Raw genomic sequence first — 17,723 nt, forward strand, 5'->3', positions numbered from 1 at the left:
CCAGTCACGTGGAGGGATGTGCTGGGCCGGGACCAAAACGCTTCTCAGCAGAACCAGAGACCCTTGTCCCCTCTGTCCGCTCATCCTCTTCATCCTATCACCTCCATACTCCTTGTCTAGTCTCTGATCTTTAATTACAGACTATATCATCCGCCACTCCAAACATATACGTTAAAAATAATCTTTGGTGTATCAGGTCTGCCTCTCAAGAAGTACTGATGCTTTATTGCAGAGCTGTGCAGCCACTGAGGCCGCCAGCTTTATAAATATTCTCAGTAACGATGAGGTAGATGAATGTATTTATGCGCACGCAAAATTGTGAACGTGGTAAGTCGTTATATAAACTGTTATATAAATTATCTACCGATCACATATAAATTTTCAGAGTCAAATTCCCCCAAGCTCATGCTAAAGGGGTAAATCACTTCAAGTTACCGCGGTTATTCCTGACGGCAGGGACCACTCTGCAGAAATGAAAGAACCAGAATCTGGCCTTAAATTACACACTCGACACACGTTTGTGCTATTACTTGTATTCAGAGATCTCTTGGCTCCTTCAAACTGTAACTGCAAATCAACTCGGAGACCCCAAACCAAGCAAACTGTCTCTTTAAACAAAATGACTGCAATATCATAAATATTGATTTTGTAAACATTTTGCCGAGGTTAAAAGCTTTCCACAGGGATGGTCATTAGGCACATAACTCTGCTCTGCATCCCTGGCAAGCACATTTATTAAAAGGTCATATATCATAGCGGAATCTCAGGCAGCCTAAATCAGCAGAGCCCCACTGAACTCAGCTCTGCAGCACATGGCCTCACCAGGTGATGATGCTGGGCCTGGAAGCTTCATTATATCTAATTAAAATCAAATGTATTTTGGGGCATATGCAAATAAAATGGATGTTTTCTTGGGTTCAGGAACCCTGCTGTGATGTAAATTCTTCCGGAAAGAGCTTAACACCTGGTGGCTGCATAGATACAAACTCTACTTGCGTGTTTTCCTTTTAAATTACACTGGTTTTACTGTTTATAATGTACAAGGTGATGAAAGACACATTGACTAGAAGAAGGGGACTGTTCCATGACCCACCTGAAGACAACTCTGAATAAATCGCACCGCCTGGTACCCTTTGGACAGCCTTGGTGACCTCTGCTGGAAACCACCGGTCTGCATACTTTGTGAGGAAAAACTCCAGTATCCCACCTTTCCAGTCCCAGCTTCCTAATTAAAGATGAGCTCAACTCACTTATTTTCTGGCTAGCAGCTTTCCTCTCATTCAACAACAACAATTGCTCTGTGCAGCAGGGAATCGCCACCAATTCGGTGTTAAAACCCCAAGGAGCCTTTGCAGATCTGGGGGATGATGGAGCTTTATGGGTTCTGGGCAGGAGCACTGTGGGTGCCAGTCAGGTGTTATATCTGGAGCTGGGAAACCATAAATCCCTCGTTTTGCAAGAGTATTTAGGTCTATGGTTGATTTTCCGTCAACTCTCATCGCATGTCCAGAATAGAGATGGGACAAATCATTGTGGTCAATGGCATTCGGTGGCACAATCTATATGAGGCTTTAGCTCTATCTTAAGACTATCAAGTTCTGCACATGTTGCCAGTCCAGACCCATCTGTCACCAAACTGCTCAACTGTCCCTCCCAACCAGAGCCCTCTGGACGCACAGGCTGGTTTTGTAAAACCCAAGGCTCTCGGACCTGATCTGACTCTTGACAACTGTAACAATTCATCGAATCAGAGAATCTTTCAGGTTGGAAAAGACCTTTAAGATCATCAAGTCCAACTGTTAACCCAACACTGCCAAGTCCACCACTAAACCATGTCCCTGAGAACCTCATTTACATGTCTGTTCAACCCCTCCAGGGCTGCTGACTCCAGCACTGCCCTGGGCAGCCTGTTCCAATGCCCCACAGCCCTTTGGGGAAGAAATTGTTCATTACATCCAATCTAAACCTCCCCTGGCGCAACTTGAGGCCGTTTCACAGCTTTTTTGAAGCCAGATCTGTGGCATATGGCAGGAAGAGCTTTCATCCCACCATACACAGCCTGCTGTAGTCCTGACATAAATTATTCCCTCAACTTTCCTTTTGATGCATCACAAGACGAACTGAGATGCCAAATGCCGAGTGCATGTGCTCCCGCAGAAAGACGATCTGTGCTAATTGCCACAAACGACCTTGCGCGCTGTCATCCTCCTGACTTTGCTGGGTTGCAAACGATCCCAGGAGCTGAAACAGTCCCAGAAAAGGGTCCCACTTTTCTCAAGGATCGGAAGAAACATCACAGAATCACAGGTGGTGTTCCTCCCGGTCACGCTCATGTTTGAATCACAGAATCATTTTGGCTGGAAGAGACTCTTAAGATCGTTGAGTCCAACCATAACCCAACTCTGGCACTAACCCATTTCCCTAAGACAGGGGGGTGGCTGTGCATCATCTTTGTGTCTAGAGGAGTCATAGGGAAAGGATCATTCTCAGGGAAGAAGACACTTAATTTGAGGCATCTGTAGATTTAATCCAGCTGAGATATAAGGCAGGAGCCTGGGGTAAAGAGCACCTGCTTATAAACACTTATAAACACTTCCAGTGTTTTCCAAGACCCCGAGTGCAGCCAGACTGTCCCTCCCAACTGCGCCCGCTCTCCGGGGAAGACCGACCATGCAGCTACAAACCCTGGAACCAAACCCATGAGACACAAACTAAGAGCGAGCTAAAGCACCACATGGACAGTTTTGGCATTTTTCCCTGTGATAACCTACTCATGTGAGCCTTGGGATCCCAGCGAGGAGACGTGGTTTGCTTGTTCCTCCTCTCGCTCGCTATGCACCAAAACAGTGCTATAATTGAACATAATATCTTTTGCTCGAGCAGAAATGGGGTTGTTTCCATACAAAATCCACCTGCGTTGGTTCTCACAGCATCCTGGGGCCAGCGGACTCGCTTGAATCGTAAAGTGGATCTGCTTCTATCACAAGAGGTTTCAAATGCCGTTTCAGTGTCATCGGGTGGAGCTCCATCACTAGGGAAAGAGGTGGATTTCTCCTGAGCGCAGCTGGGAAAGGAGTCAAACTTATGTCTACTAAATAAATAGCACTCCACATTCCCTGGATGCTCCCCAGCTGCTGAGGCCTTGCAGCTGCAAGGTCGGGAAGGAGAAAGCAGCTGAGAGCACCAGGTGGGATCCTACCTCCTTTCCTGCTCCTCTCCCCTTTTTCCCTGCCGCAGATGCGTTCCTGCAGGCTTCACACCATGATGAGACATCCCAGCAGCAGAGCAGCGTGGTGGCACTTACCTACCGCTCACAGCCCATCAGGAGATCGCACGTCAGGCCAACCAGCCACATCTGGCGCATCTGCCGAAAGCAAACACCGGTGGCACAGCAACACGAGCCAGAAACCCGCTGCAACAGGCAGCTGGGCAGGGTCTGCTCAGCAGGGATGCGGGCAGCCAGAAAGGGAGGAAGGATGCTCCTCGGAGATGCTGCAGCACAGTCCTCAGCATCTGACAGCCCGGCGCCGCGGCAGGAGATCAATAGAGAGTTCAACCACCGCCCAAGCCACTGGTAAATCGACCTGTGGGTCGTCTGGTTCGTAACTCCCGGAGCACAGCACGATACGCACAGTCGATACCATCAAATAACCTTCTGGCCCCTGGATCTGGGCTGTCACCTGTCATTAGCGGAGCGGCGGGGAAGGGGCAGCGCTCGGCTCCCCTCCCTCCTGCCGAGCAGCCCAGAGGGCAACATTCAAAATGAGACAAAACCACAACTCTTTGCGGGTATAGGATTTTTTTTCTAAGCTAACAACAGATTCTAATTGCTGTGCTCTGGGGGAGGTGAGAAATAATCTCGTAGGTGAGAAATTGTGTCTACGCACTTGCTCTGATTCACTGAGCTGTGGGCTGATGGTGGCACAGACTGAAGCAAACGCCCTTTCGGGTCCTCATTTCCAGGGAATTCAACGTCAAGATGGAACCAGTGTGGCTGTGGGATGGATACAGGACAAACTTGGCCACATCTGAGCTGCGGAGATGAGTGGGGTTTATGTGACAGCGTGACTTGAACCACAGCTGCTGCTCCTCCTAGAAAAGACCCTCACAAAGCGCTGGCTGTAGATTAAAATTGGCATAAAAAAAAAGAGGCAGTCGGCGGAGCTACAAAGGAGCAACAATAAAATATACGTCGGGACAATCAGAGAGGCATTTTGATTGCTTCCTCAGACGGCAAGACTGAGACTTCACTGGCTTTGCCATGAAAGTCGAGGTTTGTTTTACACTTCTGTCTTGTATCCTGCCAAAGAAAGAGCGCTGTGTTCCCGGGAACCTGCGGCAGCTGTCACCCAGCCAAGGGACAATGCCAGCACTCACCACCATGGTTTGCACATCAAGGGCTCTCACCAGCTTCACCATTTCAACTCCAGAAAGCGTTTAAGTCATGCCCTTCAATCTCCGCGACTTCAATTGAAGACCGAGCATGTGTGGAAGTGCTTTCCCAGGGAGGGAGGAGACGCTCTCATTGTGTCCCTGATGGGATTTCACCCCGTCCTGGCAGCCTCTGTGGTGTTGGAAGTTCTCAGCACATCTCCACGTGCAGCAGAAGGTGCTTGGTGATGAGTTTGTGTTACAGCACAAGGTTTCTGGGCTGGAGGGAGCTGTGCTGAATATACAGCTTTGGACAAGCTCTGGCAGTTCGAGGAAAAGGACAGACAGGGAGACTAAGCAATTATTAGTCCAGGAGCACAAGGTGAATCCTCGGTAGGGATTGCTGATCTCAAGACACAGCCACGAGCCCATCCTTTCTTCTTCCAGCCACAGCTCCCTTCCTTCCTGCAATATCAACAGCCGGAGCCACATTTCCATCACCATCCCTCTCCTCCCCTGCTTTGGGCTGGATCAACAGCTGCTTTGGGTAACACAGCCCAGCCCCGCCAGGAATGGTGGCTCTGACCCCAAAGCAGCACGTCTGTGTGTTGAAATCAATAAACATGCCTTGTAAGAAACGATCTGTTTCAAAGCTTGACACATCCCTCCCTTCTCCCAGCTTTACATAGTCCAACGGAGAGACCGCGGCATAAAAATCAGGGAAACTTGTTAGGAAAAGGATGCTTTCCTAACAACTCCGTGGAGCCAAAACCAGACCTCTGAGCCTGCCTTATGGACAAAAAGGTCCTTCCCAAGCAGAGAGGCTACTGGCATGGTGAGATCCTCAGCTAGCAAAGGGACACAGACCCTGCGCAGCCACCGCACCCAGCGCAGGGCCAGGAATCAGAGAATCACTTTGATTGGAAAAGATCAGAGTCCAACCATAAACCAAACACTGCCAAGTCCACCACTAAACCATGTCCCTGAGAACCTCAGCAGATGACAGGAGTGAGAGCTTCCATTCACATCAGTATTACAGCATCACGTTGTGCCAGCTGAGGATCTGCAGTTCGCTTTTGTTTTGCGAATAATCTTTGAAATATTGCCCAGTGTTAGCAGCAGCTCTTTTCATCATCCACCGCCGATGCCCGCAGAGGTCAAGAGGTAAAGAACAGGGAGGAGGAAAGCGGTGAAGTTAAAAGAATTACTGAATTAATGTGTGTCGAATGAAGGGGTTATCCGGGAGGACAGAGGGGTTTTGGCAGAGAAGACCCCAGGTGGGAAGCAGCTGCGGTTCCGCAGCACGGGCTTAAACAAGAGATGCATCGTGCACCCTCGAGCGGAAAACACAACCATAAGTCGCCGTTCATTCACACACACTAAACAATCCAGTCGCAGGACGATGGGAACTGATGGTGCAAATCCAGAAGGACCGGACAGGGGAAAGAGAAAAAAAAAAATGGAAGTAAATGCAAAGGTCTGACTCCCAAAAAAGAAAAAAGACAAGAAAAGAATCACTGGTTGAAAGATGCCACACTTCCAGCGTTCATGCAAATAATTTAACTGATATTTAAATCCATCAACTAAGATAAGGTTAGTATAGGGGTAATTAACACCAACAAGAAATCTGTCACTGTGTATCCCTTCCAGAGGGGTTTCTGCTGACTGTCCTACAGAACCCAGCGTGCACCTATTACCACCCCCCTATTTCTGTAACATGGGGAATTTAGCGGCTAATCAAATGCAAAAAACACAACCCAAGAGCTGGTCCGTGGTGGGGCTGCTGTGCTGTGCTTTGGCATCGCCCCTCACGGCCAGGGACCGGTTGCTCCAGCCAGACGCTGGCTCACAAAAATTCCACCATGAACTTGGGCTGATTCTTTCCAGCCAGAAATTCTGCTCTTCACAGACCAGCTGAGCCTCCAACTGAGCCTTTCCAGCCAGCTCCAGGTCAGCCTGGCCCCAAAAACCGCATCCGATCCTGAAGGCAAAATGTGACTTAGGTCTGATCACCAACAAAATTTTCCTTTGAACAGGAACGCTGAATCCTTTGACAAGCTCTTCTCACTCAGGTCTCTTTTGCATTATAAACAGACGTGTCTCCTTCCCGCATTCACCAGCAAAGAGCCACCGGTATGGGGTTTTATATCCATATATCTCCTTGTTAGAAAGTTTAATAGTTTTCCTTTTCATGACTGATCTTTATCCACTAATCCACCCCACAACTGCAGACCCAGAGCACCCGTTCACCAAACCATCAGTCTCTTCACTCACAACTTGGATGGTCCATGAGAATTTGAGACACTTGCATCCATGGTGCCATCGCTTTGCTCTTCCCAGTAACAAGGCTCCTGCCTTTGCTGGTCCTTCTGGGACACCACCTGAGCTGGGGTCACCAGAGATTTACACCGTGAGCTCCCTTGGGCTTATGCGCTTGCTCTAAATAGATATTTATCCAATTCATCCCAGTAGGACTAGCTGGAGGAACAGGGAATGAGCTGGCTTATTTATAAGCCAATTTAATAGGTAAACCACATACCACAGGCACACAAAACACCTCATCCCCAGAACAAACAAAGCAGGGAACGAGGCTGCCAAAAGGGCAGTTCTGAGAGCTGGGGAGTTGTAACAATTCACCTCTCTTTCTTTTTTAATTATTCTTTGATACAGCTGGGAAGAGCACGTGCAATTCGAAAGCACTCAGCTTTAAATGAATATGTATGTGAATCACACAAGTTAATTAAGGGATGTGGAAAATTCCTTCAAACTTTAGGGACGAGAATGAAAATATCTTCATAAAATGGTACATATTGGATCTCTAGAAAAGACACTGCGAGGCTCCTTAATAGGATTTTGTGGACATACGTGAGCAGGTTCTAGCAAATGACTCCAAGCAAAGTTTTCCCTCTAAAAAGCTGAATTTTGGGTGCTGGTTTATTTAGATGAGTGGGAATAAGCGATGCAGAGCAGCCCCATGTGCCTCTTGAGAACACAATCCCGACCAAGATCCACCCTGCACCATCAGCTCTCCGAGCGCTCCTTGTGAAACCTGGTAAATAAACAGCAACACCTTTTTATCGCTCTCATGTCATTTACTTAACACCCGGCGCGGTGTTTGCTCTGCTAATTCTGGTTTTTCAGGCTAGGGATGTGGTGAGAGGAGAATCCCCGGGTGACGCACCGACACCTGTTGATATTTCCATGAAAGAGAAACAAGAATTGGTCCACGGGCTGGTTTTTTACCCGCCCCAGCTGAGATGCTCCTGACTCGCATAACAGCAAAGGCAGCAAGAAATATCACCCCAGTGGGACCCTTTGTTCATGAAGTGGCCAGGAAAAGAAAATAATCAGATACAACCATGTGGGGAGAACGTAAAGGGCTCGGTATTCACAGAGCACAGGAATTTAGTGGAGAAGATAAATCCCACCAGTCCGTACTTCGAGATGCTTAAGAGCATTTGGAGCATCTGAGCACAGATGGTGCAACCCAGCATCGCCCTGTCAGGTTGGGGTATTTTTGGCTTTCCCACTGGAACTGATTTACACCTGCTCTGAGATGGCCCCGGGCCCATTTCCATGTGCAGATAATGAAAGAGGATGTCTCCTGGCGTCAAGAACGCCTCATAGAACTTCTGCACCACGTTACCTTTGATTAAGGTGATGTTTGCGGTTGCTCTTTACTAACTGCAGTAAGAGCCACCTGACATAGAGCTGTTTTCTAAATAAATCAATACAAGGCGGCAGCATCACCTCCGGATCCTGGACAGACACACGCTGGTGTAAATCCATGCGCCTCGGTGACATTTCTTTGCGTTTTTCTGACTTCAAAGCATCTTGTCCCGTTTGCCACTCTCAGGATTTGGCCACAGAAAAGTGGAGCGATGGGGAAGGGTGTTTGGCTAGAGAAGGACGGGAGTGATGGAGCAAGTGCAGTGGGATTCAGGAAGGCCACCAAACCAAGGCTTGGGAAAGTGCTTCGCTTCGCAACAGGAAAAGCTTAAGGGTTCTCACCGCTTCTGTTTTCGCAGCAAATATTTTCCTTTGCAAATGCAAACAGATCTTTGTCACACAGCAGCTCCCTGGATACTTCCCAGGAGCGCTGTGGGCTACAGGAATTCCCATGGACCCAACCGCAGCACATTGACGGTGCCTCAAAAAAGTGGCTCCTCAAAGTTTCTGTGGCAGCCAATAGAGTCCCAGCCAAGTAATTAATGAATAACTCTGTCTGCTTGTCCCTGTCTTGGCTGTGACACCCACTGCCCCCAGACAGAAACTATGAGACGCTGGTGGTGTTTTCCACCTCCTAGTTCACCCCAGGTCACAGAATCACAGAATCGACTGGGTTGGAAAAGCCCTCAGAGATCATCGAGTCCAACCCTTGGTCCAACTCCAGTCCATTGACTAGATCATGGCACTAAGTGCCATGGCCAATCTCAGTTTAAAAACCTTTACGGACGGCGAGTCCAGCACCTCCCTGGGCAGCCATTCCAATGCCTGACCACTCTCTCTGTAAAGAATTTCTTTCTAATATCCAGCCTAAATTTCCCCTGGTAGAGTTTAAGCCCATGCCCCCTTGTCCTATTGCTAACTGCAATAGGACTGTGCAAACCAACTGGAACAAAGACGCCCTTAGTGTACCTGGGATTCTTGAATCTTCAAAGAAGAGCTCTCTCCACATCCCTCAAGACATCTGTGCCAGCGACAGCCCGGATGAGCTGAGGTCTCAATCGTTGCTCTGCTAATTGACCTCTGACCATTAACAATCATTACAGCTGATTCAATGGAGTGCATAAGGTCAGCTCACAGAGTTGGTCTCTACCGCAATCTGTGCAGAGATGCTGCTGGGGTTTGAAATACTAAATTGAAATATTAAACCCTGGCCCAGGTTGGCCAGAGAGGTGGTGGCTGAACCATCCCTGGAGACATCCCAGGCCAGGCTGGACGGGGCTCTGAGCAACCTGAGCTGGTGAAGATGTCCCTTCTCATGGCAGGGGTGGCACTGGATGGGCTTGGAACGTCCCTTCAACTCAAACCATTCTGTGATTCTATGAAATCCAAGGAAAGTTTGTGTCTTCAGCCTGGACAATGCCACCCTGGGCAGTTAAATCCAATGTAAAGGTATAACCAGGAGCACTATTTACCTTCCACTGAAGTCAAGACCTGTTTCTCCTTCACTACATGATGTACTGTAGGGGAAAGGGACCTGGGGGTCCTGGGGACAGCAGGGTGACCATGAGCCAGCACTGGGCCCTTGTGGCCAGGAAGCCAATGGTACCTGGGGTGGGTTAGAAGGGGGTGGTCAGTAGGTCAGAGAGGTTCTCCTGCCCCTCTGCTCTGCCCTGGGGAGACCACACCTGGAATATTGTGTCCAGTTGTGGCCCCTCAGTTCCAGCAGGACAGGGAACTGCTGGAGAGAGTCCAGCGCAGCCACCAAGATGCTGAAGGGAGTGGAGCATCTCCCGTGTGAGGAAAGGCTGAGGGAGCTGGGGCTCTGGAGCTGGACAAGAGGAGACTGAGGGGGGACTCATTCATGGGGATCAATATGGAAAGGGGGAGTGTCAGGAGGATGGAGCCAGGCTCTTCTGGTGACAACCAGTGATAGGACAAGGGGCAATGGGTACAATCTGGTACACAAGAGGTTCCACTTAAATTTGAGAAGAAACTTGTTCCTGGTGAGGGTGGCAGAGCCTGGCCCAGGCTGCCCAGGGGGGTTGTGGAGTCTCCTTCTGTGCAGACATTCCAACCCGCCTGGACACCTTCCTGTGTAACCTCATCTGGGTGTTCCTGCTCCATGGGGGGATTGCACTGGATGAGCTTTCCAGGGCCCTTCCAACCCCTGACATTCCGTGATTCTGTGATCCTGTGAACTGGACAGGCTGTAAACCTGCTCCCCTCTCATAGAATCACAGAACATTTTGGGTTGGAAAGGACTTTTACAGCTCCCCCAGTGCCCCCCCTGCCATGAGCAGGGACATCTTCACCAGCTCAGGTTGCTCAGAGCCCCGTCCAGCCTGGCCTGGGATGTCTCCAGGGATGGGGCATCTCTCAGTGTCAAGGTAAAGCAGACAATGGTCCAAGCCCAGAGTCCTGGTTTAAGGCAAAAGAAATGTGAATGAGACGCCTGTGGAAAAAAGAGGCAGAGCCCGTGTAAAGGAAACCCGTGATCCCAACCCAAAGCAGAGAGAAGCTTCTTGCTTGACTGCCCAAAAAGAACAGACGCTTGCACCACCCTTCACCAGGGCACACTGACCTCTTCATCTTATTTCTGTGCACGGTAAAGCCAGATTGATATTTGCTGCAGTCCGTTTATATACATCCATCTATCTATCTATCTATCTGTCTATCTATCTATAAAAAGCCGTTACCAAGCTGCTGAGCCTGCACTCACCAAACACTTCCCAGCAAAAGCCAGGGGGACTCGAATGCGCAAAGAATAAATGATTCAGCTCCATCTTGCGTTTCTGCTTTTGACATGCCAAGCAGCACTCCAACTTGTCAGGACCCAATCCAGACAGCTGCAATATATGTACAAAACTGGGACAATTCAGATTAAAACCCCATTTTCCTCTATATTTCTCTGAATATTAACCCCTCTCCCAACAGCTGTCCTGAAAGGAAGATAGAAGAGAGCGGATTTCCCGTGATCTGTGTCCGGCTTAGAAATCCCAGCTCGCTGAATGATATTTGATTGCGCCGCAGCACAGATTATTTTGAAACGATCATCTGCGAGAACCACACAATCAACGCTCCACCAGAGAAAAGCAAAAATTGGGGCAGTTCCTGAAGAGATCTGTAAAAAGCCCTTTGGTCTCCTTTCCACATGCTGTGCTTAACAGCGATCGCCCCGGGCCCGGCAATCATGTACCCAGGCGTGAACGCTGCTTTCAAGAACAACAGCTCATCGAGGCACCCTCGGGTCACCATGGCGAGAATCACAGTCTCCTCGGGTCAGAAATTAAGAGCACAGATGTATCCCTAAGAATATTTTGCACTGAGCGGGGCTGTAATCGCAGAAAAGTCAAGAGCGGATGACTCTGTCCTTTCCTATGAGCTGTAGGTGCTCGTTACAACCACTCATTGCTGTGAAAAGATCAGGAAAAAAGGGATGGTTGCTCTTTCAGGAAGTTTCTCTTGCTGCCAAAGGCTTCTCCCCTCAAAAAATGACGCCCGGATACTTTTGCAAGAGGTTCACCAGCCAAATCCACAGGTGGTTTGGTTCCCAACGCCCCATCCCACCCAGGATAAAGCTTGCAATGTCAATAGCCTCTCCCCTTGATTCAGTTAAGCAGCACCTTGGGGAGCACTTCTAAATCACTCCTTCAATTATACTGTATTGCCACAATTGACTCAACAGGCTCTTTTCCCTCCCTAACAAGGAAAGATCAGGGAATAGCAGTAAACCCCTACACTGTCGTACCAAAAAAGCCATTTTGACAACCTGCAGAAACACGGGATCACCCAAGGCAGGTGTGACTTCACATTCTGATTTCCAAACATTTGAGAGAAACTGCATGAAAACCGTCATTTCAAAGAACATTACAGCTCCATGGCTGTTAGCTACACCAACAAAATACTGCATTGCTAAAGCTCTGCCTTGTGAAAAGGTATTTCGAAAGATGAAAAAAGCATTCCAGGAAGAATAAGCCATGCTAATGATGGACACGAGCACTGGACATGAAGTATCTGAGCACACAAAGCTGTCCAGATGCTCACGCGTGTATCTAAGTGCCTTGCCACACCTGAATCAAAGCAGGAGGGTGAAGTCCAAACCTTATGAAAGGTCCTGGTACCCATTAGATTTCTCTTGTTACGGAGAACACCACGGCTAGCTGGACCTGGTTCTGCTCTGTGTCTGCACACATCAAATGGGTTCATCCTTCCTCAGGAGGTGGGTCAGAAAACCCAGGCTGCTCCCGCACAGCCACCACTTTCTGGGTTTCGTAACAGGCAAGAGGAGCAAGATGCTCACAGCATCTGACAGCTCATGTCAGGCTAACACGCCCAAGAAGAGCCCCCGCACCCCCGTGAGCAGGTTGTCACCTGTGCCATGGTGCACCCCGGCAGCCCAACACCAGCTGGGAGCAGTGACAGCACCCCACGTGTGACAACAAGGGACCGGGCACTCAAACTGTTCCGGCACATGGGTGTCATCTTTGTGAGAGTGCAGGAAAGCTGGAGAGGAGGTGGTTGTGCTCCTAGGAGAAGGGGGTCAAGAGGAGCCCTTTCCAGCAGCAACACGCCCCACTGTGCCCTTTCCTCCCACACGGCAACGTACCATGGTCAACCACTTCTCCAGCATCATGAGAAGCGACGGCCTGTCCCTGTGTGCACCCACTGACCCAAATGGGGTGCAGGGCTGCATTCCCCCATTGAGCTGCACAGCAGCTCCTAGAGAGTGAACTGGCCAAACCCCTTTCAGCAGGGGAGTCACACACCTCCCACCCCTTGTCACAGGTCCCCCCACCTGCTCCTGCCAGCAGCGATTTGCTGGAGTGGTGCGGGGGGCAATTATTTCAATGTTCATCCTAGAAGTGACACCCATCCCCTGACACCCTGTCTGCCTGCGTCCCAGTCACTTCTGCCCCAGTTCCCTCAGCGAGGGGGTCACTGGTGCGAACGGGGAGGGTGGCAGCAGGGTGGATGGAGTTGAGCTGAAGCTAATGACAGCCACGTCCCCGCCTCAAGCGCTGGGACCCTCTCCTCCAGCGAGGACATGTGTGGGAGCGAGTGCGCTCCAGAGGAGCTGATCAGTATTCAGCGAAAGGCTTCGCTACCGCGCTGCCCGCTCGCCCGCCGCCGTCCCTCCTCCTCCTCCTCATGACTCAGTGTGCGGGAGGCGGCAGCAGCCCGTCCCCAGCAGCACCCCACGGCACCCGCTGCCGCGGCCCCGTCCTCCCCCGCAGCGGATTTCACGCCTCCCTCCTCACTGAAGCATCGCTCCCCATCGCTTTTCCAGCTCCGCAGCGCAGATGTCCCCGATCCACCGCCAGGCCATCCCCCGCAGGCCCTGCCAGCTCCTCAGCTTGTGGGAACCCGAGGGCACGGCATGATTTGGGGACCCACGGGGAGCATCACCTGCCTTTTGCCAGCCTTCCTGTACCAGGGGGACACCATCTGCCTTTTGCCAGCCTCTCCGTACCGGGGGGAGCATTACCTGCCTTTTGCCAGCCTCCCCGTACCAGCAAAGCATCACTTGTTTGACAACAGCCTCCCTGTACCAGGGGAGCATCACCAGCCTTTTGCCAGGCTCCCTGTACCAGGGGAGCATCACCGGCCTTTTGCCAGCCTCCCAATACCAGGAAAGCATCACTTGTCTGACAACAGCCTCCCCGTCCCAGGGGAGCATCATCTGCCTTTTGCCAGCCTCCCCATACCAGGGGACAACTCTCAAGCAAGGGTGCAAAACACATCCCCAGTATGGCAGAGGGCAGGTGGTGATGCTGCGAGCTGCAGGAAGGTGGACCAGGCAGGACAATATGTGCTGGGCAGGCTGCACAACCGCGGGGAACGACCAGGGCTGCTGGCAGAGGCCACCCCAGAGCCAGTGCTCACCTTGTGGAGCTTCCACATGGCACCCAGGGCCTTGACTTCGTGGCTGGAGTGCTTGCCCTCCTCCAGGCACTGGTAGCAGACGGGGCTCTTGCACTGCACGCAGTACATGCTGTGGTTCTCCAGCTCATGGTCGGTGCAGGTGGAGATCTTGCGGGGGCTGAGGCGGCGGCTGACGCGGCCCTGGGCCGGCGGGACCAGGCGGTGCTTGGCCAGCGGGCCCCGCGGCGGGTGACACCGCAGGCGGCAGGGATCGCAGTAAAAGACGTCGCACTGCTCGCACATGACGGCCGCCTCCTTGGGCGCCTTCTCGCAGAGCTGGCAGCGCAGGGCCGCCGCCCTGCCTTGCTGGTAGCGATCGATGACACCCTCCAGCAACCGGTTGCGGGGGAAACCCCGCAGCCCGCGCTCGTCCAGCACCAGGCTGCGGTGGCACTGCGGGCAGGTGAGGCAGGCGTTGCGGGGCGGCGGCGGCGGCGCCAGGGTGGCGGGAGGCGGCGGGGCGGCCGGCGGGAAGACGCGGACGCCGTTGGGTGACTTCTGGCAGGGGGTGGTGGGAGCGCTGGCGAAGCCCCCGTAGGAGCCGTAGCCGCTGTCCGCCTCGCTGTACAGGCTCATCTTATCCAGGTCCAGGTAGTCATAGTCGGAGACGGCCGAGCCCGAGGCGCGGCGGCTCTGCGGCGACTCCGACTCCGGGGTCTGCACCAGGATGTTGCGGGCGCACGCCTGGCACAGGTTGTGCGAGCAGGGCAGGATGATGGGCTCCCGGTAGAAGGAGCCGCACACCGGGCATTTCAGCTCCTCTTCCATCTCTTCCATAGGGGAGAGAAGGCAGCGACGCGGCGCCGGCAGCGGCCGCGGCTGAGCCCCCGAAGTCACCCGCACCGCTCCGCGCCTCGGCGCCGACTGCGGACCGCCCGCCGCCCGCGCGCCGCGCGCTCCGCCCCGCCCCGCCCCGCGCCTCGCCATTGGTCCGCTACTGGCAGGGAGGCGGGCCTCACTTTCCCATTGGCTCTGCCACCTGCCCGTCCCCCCGCTGCCGCCGGCGGCGCTGCCGTGAGGGGTTTCTCGGCAGGGCTGCGGGGCGGTGGGGTCGGTGCCGGGGCGTGGGGCCGCCCCCGGGCTGCCCCGGCTCCCCCCGCCCGGCTCCTTCGTCCCGGCTTCCCCCTGCGCCTAGGGCCAGCGTCCCTACCGCCAGCGACTCCTCGCTGTCCCTGTGGGCAGCCTGCCCCCAAGGTGCCCCCCAAGATGGCGGTGTTCCCCGGGCCCTACACTGTGGTGTCCCCAGGCCCGCAGCCTGGCCTGGCGAGGGGCTTCGGTGTCTGCTGGGTGCTGCTGGCATGTCAGGGCCGTGTGTTGGGCTGCCGCGGTGACAGGCGGGTCCCAGCCCTCGGGGGAAGGTGACCCGGGCTCTGTGCGGCGCGGCACAGCGGTGCCGTTCAGCCAACGGAAAAATAAAATTGCTCGGAATGCCTCGGTGTTATCTGCCACTTCTGTCCCTCCGGGGCTGCGCGGTTGCTCCGTGGTTCCTGTGACGGTGTCGCTGGACCCTCCTTGGGACGAAGCTGCAGTGTGAGGAGCCAGGTGTGGCAGCCGGGGGTCCAGGTGAGACATGAGAGTCCCTGCGGAGGCAGCGAGGGGCTGAAGAACCTTGACCTGATCCCTGGTCTGAAAGAAAGGATGGGTATAAACTGGAACACAAAAGGTTCCACTTAAATTTGAGAAGAAACTTCTCAGTGAGGGTGGCAGAGCCTGGCCCAGGCTGCCCAGGGGGTTGTGGAGTCTCCTTCTGTGCAGACATTCCAACCCGCCTGGACACCTTCCTGTGTAACCTCATCTGGGTGTTCCTGCTCCATGGGGGGATTGCACTGGATGAGCTTTCCAGGTCCCTTCCAATCCCTCACATTCTGGGATTCTGGGATGATCCGGTGCCACCATTCACAGACAGTCACTAAGGGGGACCAGCTTGGGGATCCTGGTGCTCGTTGGCTGAGCCATGGGGTGACACAGGTGGCCTGGATGCAAAGGTGGGGAAACTGAGGCACGTTCATAGCAGCTCCCAAGTGACTGTGAGAGGGTGAGGGCTGGATGCTGACAGGTCCCTGTGGCCGAGGGTTTGGCCAGTCTGTGGCCAAGGGCCAAGACCTGAGCAGAGAGATGGGGGAGCCCCCCGTGAGGCTCCTTAGGGCAATTAAGTGTTCTCAGAGCCCTGACATAGTGTGTGCTGGGGACACTGGGACACAACACGGTGGTCACCAGTGCTCTCTCCTCCAGCTGCTCGTACGTGCACATCCAGAGTGCTGGCAACTCGCACGGATTCCACTGCCCCAGAAGTCAAGGTTATTTTCTGAAGTAGCCAAGCCACAGAGTGCACTTGCCCCTGGGCGCACCCGTTTCCATGGTGGGGAGGTGGCAGAAGTAATGGGGACACCCCTTGGCTGTTCTCTGCTTGAGGATTGTATGTCCCCAACACAGGGCTACCTACACACTTCATGCTCCCTTCTGGCGTCTGCTCAGACCTGGTCGTTTTTATTCCTGCTCTCATTCCTCTAGCTGCCCTTTTGCTGAAGTAAAACCATCATTCCTTGTTTGCCTCTTGTTTCCTGTGGCCATTTCTCACTCTGGCAGGTATGCGATGCCGTTTCTGCCATAGTGATGTGCTGATTGTGTAAACAGGCAGAAAGAGGAAAAAGCCCCGCGAAGAGGAGCGCAGCCAGTGCATTTGGAAGCAACTCTTGGTCGTAAACATTTTGCTGTTTTCCTGGCGCAGCAGCTTACGCCTTCACTTCCATCTCAGCAGGAGGCAAGTGTCCCTGTGCTCTGGCTGTCTATTATTTGCAATTGTCAGACTTGTCACTGCCCCGAGAACTGTGCAGCTGCGAACCCGCAATAATTACTTGACCCAGCTTCCACATTCATTTGTCTAGTGTCGCTGTGACCAGTGGTAACAAGTTAAAGGATCAAGAAGGCGTAGAATCAAAGAATCACAGAATAGTTTGGGTTGGAGGGGACATTACAAGCTCATCCATGAGCAGGGACATCTTCACCAGCTCAGGTTGCTCAGAGCCCCGTCCAGCCTGGCCTGGGATGTCTCCAGGGATGGTTCAGCCACCACCTCTCTGGCCAACCTGGGCCAGGCTCTCACCACCCTCAGGGCAACAATTTCTTCCTCATGTCCAGCCTGAATCTCCCTTCTTTAGTTTAAAACCATCACCCCTTGTCCTATTGCAACAGGCCCTGCTCAAAAGTCTGTCCCCATCTTTCTTATTGGCCCCTTTTAACTTGGTCATCTTGTTCTAAGCTGCCTTTTCTCATGTACTTCTTGCTACGAGCCTCAGGTTTGGAAGCAGTCCCGGCTCCCACTGCGGGAATGGTTCATCTCCACTTCTGTTGCAACAGCCTCTGCTCTGGGGAATGCAAGAGACACCGCTGGGCTGAGATAAATTAACATCGTTGGGGCTCTACAAGTGCTGTTGCATCCCTTTAGTGATTTTTAGTAGCAAGGACTGTTACCATGAACATCGGCTGCCCGCTCCTGGCTGTTCCCTGCAGCTCTGTTTGCTTTGTCTGCTGGAAATGCAGAATAGAAATCAGGGTCCAGCTTGGAGAGATCGACAGGGGTGAAATGGGGTGGTGGGCGATGCTGTTTGAATTGTATGTGTTGTGTCGCTGAGTTGAGATGTAAGAGTATGGGGAAAGAGAAGATGGGCAGATGTCACGAGGACCACAAGGGACCATGAGGAGAGAAAGCAAATGGGATGGGGAGCATGAGAGGCCCTCGACCCCCAGTTCCCTGCGGGGAT

General features: G+C 52.7%; 1 protein-coding gene across 6 annotated transcripts in view; it reads right to left on the minus strand.

The window, feature by feature from the left end:
- Positions 1–14,837, minus strand: part of TRIM9 (tripartite motif containing 9) — a 65,794-nt gene extending 50,957 nt beyond the window's left edge. For all 6 annotated transcript variants that reach the window (XM_065063068.1, XM_065063063.1, XM_065063067.1 and 3 more), the window contains exon 1: positions 13,924–14,837. In XM_065063068.1, coding sequence (XP_064919140.1) covers positions 13,924–14,739 — 816 coding nt within the window. In that variant the 5' untranslated portion in view covers positions 14,740–14,837. The remainder of the gene's footprint in view (positions 1–13,923) is intronic.
- Between the last annotated feature and the right edge of the window lie 2,886 nt (positions 14,838–17,723).

This window comes from Columba livia, chromosome 5, assembly GCF_036013475.1.
Source record: "Columba livia isolate bColLiv1 breed racing homer chromosome 5, bColLiv1.pat.W.v2, whole genome shotgun sequence".
Classification (NCBI taxonomy): Eukaryota; Metazoa; Chordata; class Aves; order Columbiformes; family Columbidae; genus Columba; species Columba livia.